The following is a 13,639-nucleotide window of genomic DNA, read 5'->3' as shown; positions in this document are numbered from 1 at the left end:
GCCCACGCGTAGCCGCCCGACGTGAGCGGTCACCGTACCCCCCCGCTCGCTCTCAGCCTTCCTTGCTTTCCAAGCGCACCATGCTGCGTAACGCGACAAAACCACTTGCTTCTGCTGCACGATCACCTCAGCTCCTTATCCGTGCTGCCTCTACCGCCTCTGCCACGCCGGCCAAGACGCGTCCATACCGTCAGAAAGCGAACGCCGCTTCTCCCCCCTCGTCTCTCCCTCCCTCCTCCCGAACCGGGAAAAACCAGGCTTTCCGACGGAAGAAAAGCAGCACTGGTGGAGAAGAGATACGGCTCCTCTCTCCCTACGTTCTTTCTCAGCGGTTGAGACAGATCATCGGGGAGAAGGGACTGGATGAGGCCGTGGCGTACCTCCAGTCAATGCCGCGCGACGCGCAAAACACTCCCGTCTGGAACCTAGTAATAAAGGAGGCGGGCGCGGTGGGACGATGTAAACTGGCATACAAGCTTTACATTGATGTGCGTCCCATACCCTCTTCTCGTGGCTCGTCAGTCGCATTAACCTACCCTCTAGATGAAAAGGCGCCATTTCAAACCCAACACACGCACGTTTTCTGCTCTTGCCGCCGGCCTGGCCACAGTCACAGACTGGGAGAATCACCCCAGTTTACTTGAACTTGCACACTCCGCATTCGACGATTATTGGGCCTTAATGCAGGAGATCAAGACGAACGATTCTACCAGCCCAGAACTCGCCTTGAACCCGTTCAACGCCTTTCTTCGCCTGTTCACCAAGGCAAAACAGTGGCAGAAAGCTCTCGACCTGTACAACTCTCTAGACGACGAAGGCCCACTATCCCCCACTCACTTCACTTACTCTGCCGTGATTCTCGCTCTGGAAATGCGTGCAAAGGATCCATCCACCTACGCTCCAGAAACAGCAGGCGAACGACTTGCCGCTGACATACGTCACCTATGGCGACAAATCCAGAAACGGATTGACAACGGCGCGGACACCCAGCTGGACGCTCATGTGCTCACTCCTCTCGTTTCCGCTCTTACCGGCGGTCGCTCTGCAGACCACATCATGGCCTTCGACATTGTCCGAACGTATGTGGGGTACGCACAGCCCGGCGACCAAGTGCCAGCAACTCCACCAGTCGCCTTAAGCTCGCACCTATTCTTCACGATCCTCACCCTCTGCTTCGAAACGCAGAAGTACAGACGCTGCATACAGTTCCTCCGCAAAGCCATGGTCAGCGACCAGCGCATCATCGACTTCCGCCACCTGAACTTGGCCCTCCGCGCGTGCCACGCGCTCGCCATGCAAGGCTCCCTCTACGACGCCTCCGACGCGCTCCAGCTGCTCGAGTGGGCGTACGAACGCAGCGCGTCCTTCCCCGCGCACGACCCCCGGGACGAGCTCGTGCGCACCGCCCAGCACACCACCACGCTCGCGATCTGCGCGCACACCACGGACTGGCCCGCCGCGCTCCGCGTCTTCCAGCTCATCACCGGCCACGCCCCCGAGGACTTCGCGGACGGCGCCCCCGCGCGCCCGGCGCGCCCTTCCCCGCCGGCGCGCGGGCACCTCCCGCGCGAGGTGTACCCGCAGGGGCTCACGTACTTCGTGCGCACCGCGCTCTCGACGGACGACCCCGCGGTGGCGCGCCAGTGCCTCCGCCTCGTGGACGCGGTCGGCCTGCGCAGGGTGCTCGGGCGCGACCGCGTCCGGCTCGCGGGCGGCGACGAGGGCGGCGAGATGCAGCAGACCGCGCGGTTCTTCGGGCAGCAAGCCACGATGGCCGTCGTCGCGCTCGCCAACGCGGCCCTCCACGCGAAGGCGGACGTGGACGTGGACGCGGACGATGCGGAGGCCCGGCGCTGGCGCACGCTCCGGAAGCTGGCGCACGATCTCGTGCCTGCGGATTCGAAGAAGGAGCGGCGGCCGTCCTCGGTGCTTGAAGAGCGTCCACGGGTGACCACGCAGGAGCTCAAGGCGATGGACCAGGACGTGAAGTTGGACATGATTACCCGAGACTCGAAGATCCGGAGGAGCTGAAGACACCGTTGGGAGAGGGATACCTGACCAAGGAACTCTTGTGCAACTGACAAGTACTTTACACATCCGCTGTTGCTTCTGCACGAGCCTTAATTCGCCGCTATTCATGACCATGATGGAGCCCGTCACGCGCGGTTCCGAGGAGCAAGGACCGTGTTGGAGAGCGAGCGTATTTTGTGCATATGTACATCCGAGTGCACAGGCGCACATCGCGAGCGTACAGGACACCAGATGAGCGAGTGTGAGCGAGACAATAAAAAGTCCATTGAGAAAGATATATATCGAAGGTCCGGTTGTCGTCGACAGCAACACAACATGATGACGGGGGAGGAGAGGCAGGGGTGGATGAGGGGCGTACGGAGTGAAACGGCAGGTAGTGTAGGGTAAAGAGCGAGGGGGAGGGGGAGACGAGCATACCGAGTACGTGCGCACATGACGGGCATAAAACGCGCCTCCTACGAGTCCGCGAACAGACAGCGAGAGCGAGGGGGAGTGAGGGCCTCACGCGACCGACTTTGGCCGGTCGATCATGTTCGGCGCGCCCAGGCCACTTCCGCGGAGGGAGTTGCCTTCGAAGCCGGGCTTCGAGAAAGCCGGTGTTGGGGGCACGAACGTGTCCTCGGTGAGCGCCATCGAGACGGGCTGATACGTGCCGAGGTTGTCGGCGGTGTCCGCGCTGGTCGTCGGCCCAAAGGACGAAGTGCGATGGAGGGGCATGGGGCTCGAGCGGCCGATTGTGCGTCGTGCGCGAACCTTGGTGCGGCGCTTGCGCAGGAAATACACGAGCCCGGCGATGAGGAGGATGAGAACGACAAGCGCGTTGAGGCCATGACGGCGAGCATCACCGGGATGTAAGATGCGAGCTGGTTAACGGTCTTGGCAATGTCGCTAGTCGTGACAGTCGAAGTGGAGGAATCACCCGATGCGTTGGCGGTAGAAACGGCGACCGCTTTGTAGGCGATGTTACTAGATGCACTGCCGCCACGGGCAGCGTGGAACTCCTGCGATGCTTTGTTTGGGTCGACGAGAGAAAGGAGTTGCATGTACGGATTTCCCATCTTTCCGGAGGAGTCGAAGTCGCCGAAGTCATATACGGTATACAAGGACCTCATCACGTTGTCGCCGATGAGCCAGTCGCTGGGGAGAGGGAAGGGAAGGAATCAACGTTCAGAGTGAACATACAGAGACTGGAGACTCACAATTGACCAGCCCCCACAGAGACCGACTGGGGAACGAACGAGCCGACACACATGGTGTTATCGTTCACGTATAGAGGAGACACGTCGATGGGATGCAGAGGGTAAACATCATTCCTAGAAAGCGTGGCATATGAGCAAATGCTTGTGAGACGGCGAGGAGATTGCTCACCCAAATTGCAGAGCAATGTCAATCTCTGCATCACACGGAACAACCCACTGGCCCAATGACGCATCGTACTTGGCACCTGAAATACGTCCGTAGATAGTGTCACAGATGTCCACAGGTGCATAACTGTTCGAGAAGAGTGAGATCCAGCCCAACTCTTGAGGATAGATGATACAGACGTGTACGAAGTGCCACTGTCAAGCATCACAACAGCCTTCCCGGACGGAGCACCAGACACAGTGCTGGTCAACGGGGTCACCGTGTCATTGTTTGCAATCAAAAGAGCGTCCAACAAGACCGTCCATCGAGTGGGGTCACTCTGGGGGAATGTAGAGATCTTGTTGCTCTTTTGGACATCAGTGTACTCGGGCTCATATTCGCCTGGTGTGGCGCATTTCATGGCAGGGAGGTTAACGGTACTCGCATGGTGTCAGAAAAGGACGCACCGATGGTGAAGGACCCGTCAACATCACCGTCCGCCTGAGATTCGGTTGTCCTCTGTAGCGAAAACGCTATGAAGTTGGGCTCTGAGGGGTTCTCGGAGAACATGTTGTAGAGAAGGCTCTTCCCGTCGGAAATGCCGGCGGTGGTCAGTGCATGATCGACACTGGAGAGCTTGGTGAACCCAAGGCCGACGATGCCATCGACGCCATATGAGAGGATGGGATTGCTCGCTTGATTCGCGTCAATGAAGGCCTGGTTAGTGACGTTGATACTGGGGACAACGACGGCTGTGTCAATAGCGAGACCAACGCAACGCAACAGAAGAACGTACCCCGCGAACTCTACATCAGCGTAGGCAATGTGACCGTACGTATACCCGATGCCGTACTGAATGAATAACGCGTGAACGACAGGTCGCGTAGATCACTGGAGAGCGGCGGCTTACGGTGATGTTCAGAGTGTACGACTGGACAGAAGAAAGGGTTGAGCATAACAACACAACCACCGCGAAGTAACTCACAGTATGGTTGGCATTGGCAAGGGGGTACGAGTCGCCCTTGACCCAGAGGTCAGACGAGCCGGTATCGAGTTGGAGAGAGTGTTCTGGGGAAACGATAAGGCTTGGCACGACTAAGGGCATACAGATGCGTACCAGCGCCGGCGATGGTAACCTAAGCGAGGCGCAGGATTATTGGCATGGAAGAGGAAGAGGAAGGCAAGACTCACGTTGGCAATGTAGAGCAAGTCGTGGAAAGAACTGTGGGGGGTAAGTAAGGTAATGGAAATGCAAGGGTGAATTGGACGAACCTGATGTCAATGTCGCCGTCTCCGTCGTCGGTGTTGTCGGCCCTGGGGGAAAAGGGCGAGAGGAAGTCGGGTGTGGGGGCTCTCCTCGGCAGGCCAGTCGACAGGTGCTTGCGCTGGGTGACCGGTATCCTGATGGCTCTGGAGAGCGAAGCAGAGAAAAGCAGAGCCAAGGGGAAGAACCGCATGCCGTCAGAAGGAGGTGGGTAAGGAGCGACTGGAAAGAGAGTCGGACGGGGCGGGAAGGGCGGGACCGTCGCGGCGAGCCAGCGAACGGGAGGGACTGGGAAGAGCTTGCAAGCTCAAGGACAAGCCCGCGATAGCAACACTTATGATCGCTCCCGGACCCCGCGAAGCCGCCCGCCGCACGAGCGCCCGCTGCCATCCGACGTCGACCACGTGGCGGTGCTCGTTTCGCGTCGACCGCGACGGCAGCGTCCGCAGCCGTCTTCTCGATCCCCCCGACTTGCAGGGCCAGCTCGCCTTTTCGGCACGCACCACACCTGCCGACGCCTGCCCCGCGGCGACTGTGCGCACGTACGGTCGAGCACTCTGCCTCCAGCGCTCCCGGGCGCTGCGCCGAGCCCTCCGTGTACCCCCAGGGACAACGATCACCTGTGCCTCGCCTCGACTGATTGATGGCTTGAAGCCTGAATAGCTCTGAATAGCTCGGCTGGAAAGACTGCAAGCCCGATTCGAACAGACCGACGATCGACTGTCCCTCCCACGCCGCCGGTGGCTCCTGGTCGCGTGTATAACTTGAGCACATGAGCAGACTATGCTAGAGCATTGAAAAGTATATGCACCGTAACTTCTCGGAGCTCAGGAGAGCATCATTTGCAAGATCGCGCGCCTTCAACCACCTATCATTGTTACAACCACCACATTGCAATTTGCGCAGCCCCTCTGCGCCAATTACCGGCTCCGGGTTGAGGTCAGTCAAACGGTACAAAACCCGACGGTCACCGAGAGAAACAAAGTCGGGTACCTGCACGCGGCCGAGACCGTCGCGAGTCGCCCGTGTATGGTGTCAGCCTCTCGCGGTCACAGGACGTGGGCGCGCAGGGCTCTCGTGACCCCGCCTGTGTGCCGAATTGGATGGTGCGCACACCCACGGTGGTATATACCCCCGCCACGGGCCCCCGCCCCCCACTGTCCCCGCCTCTCGCACCGTGCTCGATGTCGTCCGCTGTAGCCTCCAGAAACGTCGTGCGGCGCCTCATCAACGCCACGCAGCACTCAGCCTGCCCTTGCCACGGCTGCCGGGCCGGCGGCGCACACAACCCCATCCAGGCTCTACAGCAGATGCGCAAGTACGCGACCCCCGTCGAGGCTCTCCCTGTCGAGAAGGAGTATGCGTTCGAGGTGCGCCCCTCCATCCCCCTGCAGCGTTCTCCGACCCCTGAAGATGGGCCCGTAGGTGGCTGCGGCCAACCTCCGCTTTGGTGAAGGCGTCACCCGCGAGGTCGGCATGGACTTCAAGAACATGGGTGCGCGCAAGGTGTGTGCCCCCCCCCCCCCCCATTTCATCGCTGGAAATGCGTGGCCTCATCACGGTCTGCCAGGTTGCCGTGTTCACAGACCCCAACGTCGCGAAGCTTCCCCCGCAAAGATGGTACGTAAAGAACGAACATGCGTCTCCCCCACGGCGCTCACATACATGCGCCCAGGCCATCTCGTCTCTCGAAGCGCAGGAAGACTTGCCGTTCGAGGTGTACGACCGCGTGGTCGCGGAGCCCACGGAAGAGAGCTGGCGCGACGCCATCGCCTGGGCGAGAAAGCACGACTGCAGCCACTACCTCGCGTGCGTGCGTTCTCGCCTGTTTGCCTGCACCGTGCTCATACCGGACCAACAGCGTCGGAGGTGGGAGCGTCATGGACACTGCCAAGGCAGCGAACCTGTCAGTGCGAGCTTGGAGCCCGCGTCTTCAGCTGACTGACGTCATGCTTCCCCAGATTCGCGGTCTACAAGGATGCAGACTTGTTCGATTTCATCAACGCGCCAGTGGGGAAGGGGCTGCCTATCAAAGAAAAGCTCCGGCCTCTGATCGCAGGTCTGTTTTGCTTCCCGCGTGTGTCGGAGGCGAACTGTGCTGATGATTCGCGGCAGTGCCCACGACTGCGGGGACGGGTTCGGAGACGACAGGAACTGCCATTCTTGACATCACCTCAATGGCCTTCAAGACCGGCATCGCCAACCGAGCCATGAAACCCATGCTCGGTATCGTGGACACCCTCAACACCCGCACATGTTCTCGAGGTGACCACATCGAGCACGTCACCCACAACGCATACTGACTGGGTGCATCACAGAACTACACATTAGCGCGGGTCTTGACGTCTTGTTCCACAGTCTGGAGAGCTACACGGCAATCCCGTTGGTGATCTCCTTTCTCTTGATGGGTTCACGTGCCGATCATACTACAGATACAACGAGCGTACGCCTCGTCCTGCCAACCCTATTCTGCGACCTGCCTATCAAGGTAGCAACCCGGTCGCTGACATCTTCTCGATGTGGGCTCTTCGAACCACCGTCCAGCACTTGCCTCGGATCTCCAAGGATCCGGGTAACTTTGAGTCGCTCTCCCAAATGATGTGCGCTTTACTTGGTGAATTGTTGTGTTGGGTTTTGCGTTGATCCTGCTCTCAGGCTGGCTGCTTCCTTCGCTGGTATCGGATTCGGGAATGCTGGCGTGCACTTGTGCCATGGTATCAGCTACCCTGTAAGTGTCGGCTCCCCGTTTGCGTGAAAGCTGTTTTGACGTCGTAACCGTTAGATCTCGGGCCTTAACAAGAAGGGACCCAAGTTCAAATACTCGGGCTACAATGTCGACCATCCGATTATCCCTCACGGTGTCACGTACGTCCTGTTCGAATGACGTCGGGCGGCATAAAGACGTCTGACTGCCCGTGCTTTCAGTGTCGCCCTTCCCGCTCCAGCCGTCTTCCAGTTCACCGCCCCCTCGTCTCCCGACCGGCACCGCGAAGCCCTCGCCATCTTCCAAGGCGTCGGCACGTTCGACTCGTCGATCACCGCCATCCCCGACCGCGATATCGGCGCGCACCTCTTCGAAGCCATCGCCCGCTTCCTCGACAATCTCGGCGTCCCGCGTGGGCTCAAGGCGGTCGGGTACTCGCGCGCGGACATCCCTGCCCTCGTCGACGGCACGATTCCACAACGGCGCGTGCTCGACCTTGCGCCCGGCATCGGAGACATCGTGGGTGAGGACGGGAGGGAGCATTTGACACGCATTGTGGAGAACTCGTTCGAGTACTGAGCACTGAGCGAGTGGATTGGGAGTGTGGTCCTTGGAGTCTGATGTAGAGTAAACATTGGATCTCTTGTAAATTTATCAGTTGCATGCATGCTTTCGAAGTATACGACTCATGGCGTTCTATGTGGGGGTATGAGGACTGGCGCTAGCATGATCTACGTGGCCCGAGTCATTGCGAATGACGTCGATTGCAACTTGACGCAGCGCACTCATCTCGCAAGTTCATCGACACACATGGCGTCCGCCCGCCGATCCGCGTTCAGACCGTGCATCGACCTGCACAACGGCGAGGTGAAGCAGATCGTCGGCGGCACCCTGAGCGAGGATGCGCCCGGCGGCCTCAGAACCAATTTCGTCGCAAGGCACGCCCTTCTCCTCCTCCTCGCGCCCGCTGCGCCGCTTCTGACCCGCGGCCGGGTCTTCCTTTGCGCTCGCGCAGCCAGCCGTCGTCGCACTTCGCCGCGCTCTACCGCGCGCACGACCTCGAGGGCGGGCACGTCATCAAGCTCGGGCCCGGGAACGACCGCGCGGCGCGAGAGGCCCTCGCCGCTTGGCCCGGTCAGTCTCTGCACGTCCACCTGTCGGCGAGGACGGTGGCTGACAAGGGGGCCGTCATCCAGGCCACCTGCAGATTGGGGGCGGCATCACCGACCAAAACGCGCGCGAGTGGCTCGATGCCGGAGCGGGCAAGGTGAGGACGGGAGACGGCTCGCCCGCGGTCGCCGCTGACGCCTTCGACTTCGCGCGGTGCGCGCATGTACAGGTGATCGTGACGTCGCACCTGTTTCCCGACGGCAGGTTCTCGCGCGAGAGGCTGCGCGCGGTGTCGGCCGCCGTCGGGCGCGAGCGGCTCGTCGTGGACGTCAGGTTTGTGTTCCCTGAGGCGAGGTGCACGGCGACGTGTCACTGAAGCCTCTCCTTGCAGCTGCAGACGCAGAGGCGACAAGTGGCTGGTCGCGATGAACAAATGGCAGACCATAACCGACATGGAAGTCGGGAAAGGTGATTCGGGTCGATGCTGAGTCCGTACCCCTCGTTCGCTCACACGGCCGTCGACAGAATCTCTGGCCATGCTGTCGGAATATTGCAGGCGAGTGCGCGGGTCCTCTGACTGTCTATGCGAATGCTCAGTCCCCACAGCGAGTTCCTCATCCACGCAGCTGACGTCGAGGCTTGTGCCAGGGCATCGACGATGAGCTTGTGGCTAGTAAGCACACTTCTCAAGGTAGACCTGGAAACGCTCACTTGCTTGTTGCCCAGGCTCGGAAGTGGGTCACCATCCCTACAACGTACGCCGGAGGTGCCAAAAGCATATCCGATCTATCCCTGGTAGATCGCTTGTCTGGCGGAAAGGTCGACCTCACCTACGGCAGGTGCGTGTCCAAGTCAGTATCGGTATAATGATTCTGACATTTTTGGCCACAGCGCTCTGGACATCTTTGGTGGCACTCTGGTAAATTTGAGGACTTGATAAAAGCTAATTCCGTGGCACAGAATGAGAGGACAGAGTGACGGCGATAAATGCTCATGTAGCTCTGTACACCATCCTGTAGCGATGACCTAAATGTACTAATACACATCCACTTCGCACGAGCACTGTTCATGCCTTGAAGAAGTCAGAGACGACTCTCATGTACCTCTCCCTCTCCTCCATGTGTGGCGTGTGACTGGATTCTGCGAAGGTGATCCACTTGACCTGAGGGATAGTTTTAAAGTACGGGGCGACGGACGCCTCATCGACTTCATCGTATCGGCCACTGATGAGAAGCGTAGGGACATTGATCTTGTGGGCCTGCTGGGTGATGTCAAAATCTTTGATCGGACCCGTAATGTGGAATTCAGACGGGCCGTTCCTGGAGGATCCATGAGCTCTTACACGGGAGCACAGCGTCTGCGTCTCTCACATCGCATGGTAAACCACTGAATCAGGATCCGCTGCAAAGCTCTGCTGTAGCTCCTCAGGGTAAGGATCCACACGGCACAGATGCCTCTTGTAGAACACCGTCATGGCATCTTGGTATTCTTTCGCACTCGTCGTCCCCTCCTTCTCATGCTTCAAGATCGTTTCCTGCAATAAAGATGGTGTGATCAGATTATTGGCGCATCCTTGTCGGATTCAAAATGACGAACCGCGATATCAGAGGGCAATCCTGGGACGAGCTTCTCGTACGCGATCTTGACGAACATCTGGATGCTCGCCGGGCTGTTCGCGAGCACGAGCCGCTTGAGGCCCTTCGGCTGCTTGACTGCGTGGAGCGCGGCGAGCATGCCGCCCCACGACTGGCCGAGGATGCTGTAGTTGTCCTGGATGCCGAGGTGGCGGATGAGGTTGTCGAGCTCGTCGACGAAGAGCTCCTGGGTCCAGAACGACGCCTGCTCCCCCGTCTTCTCGGGAGGCGCGTCGAGGCGCCGTTGCCGAGCTGGTCGTAGAAGATGACAGGGATGCCGTAGAGCGCGAAGAGATCGACGCAGGCCTGAGGTAGTGGTGCGTGGACCCGGGACCGCCGTGGAGGACGATGACGGGGGTGATGCCGGATTTGAGGTCACCGTAGACTTCGTACCAGGTGTAGCAGGGCTTGCCCGCCTTGGCGTCGAACTCGGCGGTGCTGGTGAGAGTGGGGATTGGTCGGGTGGCCATGACGAGAAGACGAGCTGAACTCTGGAGTGCTGAGATGCTGCCCTGGGGGAACGTATCTATGCTTCGAATGTGCTCGGGCGCGATAAGTTGCGATGCTGCGTACGGCTCCTGTTCCCACTCCGGGATAGTGCGTCAAACTCAAGCGCCTTGGGGTACCTTCTCGTGGGCACTAGAACCTGCGAATGTCCCACAAATACTAGAATGATCCTAGGAGATTATTGTTTCACTGAACCTCCCCAATAGGTGGTCGGGCTTCGAAAGGACGCCGTTACGTCTAAGAAACATAAAAGAGGACTCTGATCCGTACAAACAAACCACTCACAGGTCGTGTCCACAAAAAACTCCTTCCGGTGGCCAATAGCACCATCAGCCCTCAAGGCCCCACAGATCCACGGCAAGTATGAATGAATTTGTATGCAATGGAACCATTCTGAGCAATACAAGACTGAGGACAACGTTAGCACTTGGCCCGTCATCAGGAAGGGGACAAGACAGAATCTCAGCCAATTGCGGGCCGCGATTGGACTTATACTCGGCGCTAGCGAGCGCTTAGTCAGCAACCCCTCGGAGCGTTCGGGAGGGTGCGGTGGACGTGCAGCTGCCTCTTCCACACAACCATGGTTTCCCTCCAACGGACCATCCGGTCCATTCAGCGCGTCGGCCTCCGGGAATGGTGGCGCCAGATGCAGTATATCGGTGACGCCAAGTCTGGTCGTCTGGTGGGGAAGGACCAGTGAGTTTCGTCGCTCGTGCTCATACTTCTCTCGACGTGCTCATTGTGTGCAATGAAAAGGTTCGGCAACCGTTACTTCGAGAACATGAACGCGGAGGAGGAGGTTCCTGGTGAGCTTTTACGGCTGTGACGAACGTGCAGCTTTGGATGAACATGTTTCCGAAGGCCGTCATCGCTGGGTGGACTTTGCTCAGGTGCGTTGTGGCCACATAGTTCCCTATTTGCATACCCACCCTCGCACTGCCTGGCATCCCAGCACGACAACAACGCCACCCAAGTCCCTCCCGAGTGGCACTCATGGCTGTCGCACATCCGCAAGGACGCGCCGACTGAGGACAGCGTCATGCAGAACTTCTCTCCGCCCTGGAAGTCTGTGAGTTGTGTTCGCTCGTTCTCTATAGCTCCGCGACTTACCTGTCGACTGTGCAGCCCTGGACCGAGAACCTCACCGGCACTCGCGGCGCGTTCCGCACATATAACACCACCCGCCCCAAGTACGAGGCCTGGCAGCCCAAGGTCGCGGCGCGGGGAGTGTCTCCTTAGACTTGTCTATGGCATGTGTGTCTACGAGTTTCTACCTCTATCCACGCGCTCCTTCCATCATCCCATCCACTACGTGCTCCGCGATCGCAAGACCCGACGTCAAGCCAGGGCTCTCTATCCCCAAGAGACTGATCATCTCGCCCTCCCCGTGCGCAGTCGCCTTATCCTGGCGGAAGACGAAGTCCTCAAAACCGCTTCCCGGACCTGCCAGCTTGGGGCGGATGCCGCTGTAGTCAGGCTGAAGTCCGTCTTCGGTGATGTTGGGCAGGTACTGTCTAACTGCCTCAAGCATGGGTTTTATACGGGACTCGTCGGCGACGAGGTGCTTCTGCCAGAAGTCAGGGTTGTTGTCGCCCTCCGGGGGACTGAGCCAGTCGAGGTCCGGCCCGAACTTGATCTTGCCTTGCATGTCCAGCGTAAGATGGGTTCCCAGCGACTGGAAGGCGTGCTTGTCCTTGCCGACCGCAGGGCACGGGTATATGAGGTGGGAGACGTTCTTGACTCCCGGTCCGCGGTACGAACCATAGGAGCCGCGGGCGAAGAACATGGGTATACGTTCCTGCTCAGGGAGGATAGAGTTGAGGACGAGGGGGGCGGAAAGGCCGGCGCAATTGATGATGGTGCGAGCGAGCAATGCGTCGCCTTCCTCCGCGTCGCCGGTAACCAGCTGCACGACCCACCCAGGCCCGTCGGGGTTGCGGTCGATGCGAACGACCTTGGTCGAGTACACGATCTCACTTCCCGAGGCTTCGCCGATGTCCTTCTCGAGGCTCTCCATGAGTGCGTGCGAGTCGACGATACCAGTCTCCGGGCTCCATAGCGCGGCCACGATATCTGGATGGAGGTCAGGTTCCATCTCTAGGGCTTGGGAACCGGAGATAAGTTGGGTGGGGACAGCAGGAGTGCCCGCCGAAGAGGAGTCCGGCCACGATATCTTCTGCGCTTTTGCGTGTAGGCTCTCGATGTACGGCCGCTGCTCTTCCCGAGCGACGACCAGCTTGCCGATCTTGTGGTGCGGGACGTTATGTGTTTTACAGTGCTCATAAAGGAGTGTTCGTCCACGTATACACAAACTGGTCTTGAGGGAATATGGAGGGTAGTATAGGCCTGCAGTCGCTAGTCAGTCTTGGGCATCAGAAGAGCGTGGATACTTCACACACCGGCATGTATTACTTCGGAGTTTCTCGAGCTGTGGAACGTTCAGAACGGCTCACATTCTGGGTGCATAAGAAGCGAACCTTGTCTCTTCCCCGCAGGCGTTGTGCCGCTCCACAAGGTACGTAGACTTGCCCGGGAACTTTGAGCCGAGACGCTTAGCAACGGAGAGGCCAACGATACCTGTATAGCGCGAGTATATGAATATGCTGCTAGGCATACAAGAAAGACGACAGCTTGCCGCCTCCAATGACTAAATGGTCTGCGTGAAATTCTGGTTTCTGGACAAGCGTGTTAGTCCAAGCAAAGCACGATCAGCCTGCAAATTCTCACTTTGAGGGCATATTGCTTGTTCGCATTCAGTGCGGTCAGGAGCGGACGAACGCTCATTTCGAAAGCTGGTCGTGTGCGAGGGGCAGAATGGACCCTGTTCCTACGTCACTGCAATGATGGGATATGCTCGGACGAAAGGTGGTGGCAGGCTGTTGCCTTCCCTGATCACATGTAAGAAGGGCTAGCAGCAGTCTATGATTGTATTACGACTCGAAATTCACCTTCAAGGTCCTCAGGAACTCTAGGCAGCAAGCGTCGGAGTCAAGCCGAGGCGGTCTAAGTTAGAGTCGACACTCGATGAGTCCGCACTGCGCAAGT

The 13,639-nt window shown here is 58.9% G+C and overlaps 7 protein-coding genes across 7 annotated transcripts; 4 read left to right on the top strand and 3 right to left on the bottom strand.

The window, feature by feature from the left end:
• Positions 1 to 80: 80 nt before the first annotated feature.
• BXZ73DRAFT_40800 (uncharacterized protein) lies at positions 81 to 2,031 on the top strand (the record flags this gene model as incomplete). Its single annotated transcript, XM_048018646.1, has 3 exons — positions 81 to 488; positions 544 to 874; positions 911 to 2,031. 3 exons carry the CDS (start codon positions 81 to 83, stop codon positions 2,029 to 2,031), a joined length of 1,860 nt encoding a protein of 619 aa, XP_047882204.1.
• Positions 2,032 to 2,532: 501 nt separating this feature from the next.
• BXZ73DRAFT_97420 (acid protease) lies at positions 2,533 to 4,832 on the bottom strand (the record flags this gene model as incomplete). The annotated part of the gene is made up of 12 exons (XM_048027360.1): positions 2,533 to 2,894; positions 2,951 to 3,168; positions 3,231 to 3,344; positions 3,400 to 3,522; positions 3,576 to 3,777; positions 3,843 to 4,111; positions 4,172 to 4,227; positions 4,286 to 4,306; positions 4,361 to 4,443; positions 4,493 to 4,511; positions 4,567 to 4,597; positions 4,648 to 4,832. 12 exons carry the CDS (start codon positions 4,830 to 4,832, stop codon positions 2,533 to 2,535), a joined length of 1,683 nt encoding a protein of 560 aa, XP_047882203.1.
• A 991-nt stretch (positions 4,833 to 5,823) lies between these two features.
• Positions 5,824 to 7,922, top strand: BXZ73DRAFT_40177 (alcohol dehydrogenase; the record flags this gene model as incomplete). Its single annotated transcript, XM_048018523.1, has 12 exons — positions 5,824 to 6,009; positions 6,065 to 6,145; positions 6,210 to 6,263; positions 6,315 to 6,448; positions 6,501 to 6,545; positions 6,601 to 6,698; positions 6,755 to 6,904; positions 6,958 to 7,021; positions 7,072 to 7,239; positions 7,295 to 7,367; positions 7,422 to 7,504; positions 7,565 to 7,922. The coding sequence occupies 12 exons, from the start codon at positions 5,824 to 5,826 to the stop codon at positions 7,920 to 7,922; spliced, it is 1,494 nt and encodes a 497-aa protein (XP_047882202.1).
• Positions 7,923 to 8,153: 231 nt separating this feature from the next.
• Positions 8,154 to 9,390, top strand: BXZ73DRAFT_87717 (Phosphoribosylformimino-5-aminoimidazole carboxamide ribotide isomerase; the record flags this gene model as incomplete). Its single annotated transcript, XM_048024691.1, has 9 exons — positions 8,154 to 8,281; positions 8,359 to 8,477; positions 8,540 to 8,610; positions 8,683 to 8,786; positions 8,845 to 8,921; positions 8,979 to 9,009; positions 9,060 to 9,094; positions 9,145 to 9,292; positions 9,345 to 9,390. The coding sequence occupies 9 exons, from the start codon at positions 8,154 to 8,156 to the stop codon at positions 9,388 to 9,390; spliced, it is 759 nt and encodes a 252-aa protein (XP_047882201.1).
• A 129-nt stretch (positions 9,391 to 9,519) lies between these two features.
• BXZ73DRAFT_97418 (prolyl aminopeptidase-2) lies at positions 9,520 to 10,557 on the bottom strand (the record flags this gene model as incomplete). The annotated part of the gene is made up of 4 exons (XM_048027359.1): positions 9,520 to 9,772; positions 9,824 to 9,987; positions 10,050 to 10,339; positions 10,422 to 10,557. The coding sequence occupies 4 exons, from the start codon at positions 10,555 to 10,557 to the stop codon at positions 9,520 to 9,522; spliced, it is 843 nt and encodes a 280-aa protein (XP_047882200.1).
• A 617-nt stretch (positions 10,558 to 11,174) lies between these two features.
• On the top strand, positions 11,175 to 11,833 carry BXZ73DRAFT_87715 (NDUFA12-domain-containing protein; the record flags this gene model as incomplete). The annotated part of the gene is made up of 5 exons (XM_048024690.1): positions 11,175 to 11,290; positions 11,351 to 11,400; positions 11,456 to 11,484; positions 11,547 to 11,663; positions 11,720 to 11,833. 5 exons carry the CDS (start codon positions 11,175 to 11,177, stop codon positions 11,831 to 11,833), a joined length of 426 nt encoding a protein of 141 aa, XP_047882199.1.
• A 37-nt stretch (positions 11,834 to 11,870) lies between these two features.
• On the bottom strand, positions 11,871 to 13,378 carry BXZ73DRAFT_87714 (NAD dehydrogenase; the record flags this gene model as incomplete). Its single annotated transcript, XM_048024689.1, has 4 exons — positions 11,871 to 12,906; positions 13,072 to 13,171; positions 13,230 to 13,269; positions 13,322 to 13,378. 4 exons carry the CDS (start codon positions 13,376 to 13,378, stop codon positions 11,871 to 11,873), a joined length of 1,233 nt encoding a protein of 410 aa, XP_047882198.1.
• Between the last annotated feature and the right edge of the window lie 261 nt (positions 13,379 to 13,639).

The sequence above is a fragment of the Epithele typhae genome (assembly GCF_022376455.1).
Source record: "Epithele typhae strain CBS 203.58 chromosome Unknown BXZ73scaffold_4, whole genome shotgun sequence".
NCBI classification, from domain to species: Eukaryota; Fungi; Basidiomycota; class Agaricomycetes; order Polyporales; family Epitheliaceae; genus Epithele; species Epithele typhae.
The sequence above is the reverse complement of the archived record's forward strand: the minus strand, read 5'-3'. Positions and strand labels throughout refer to the sequence as shown.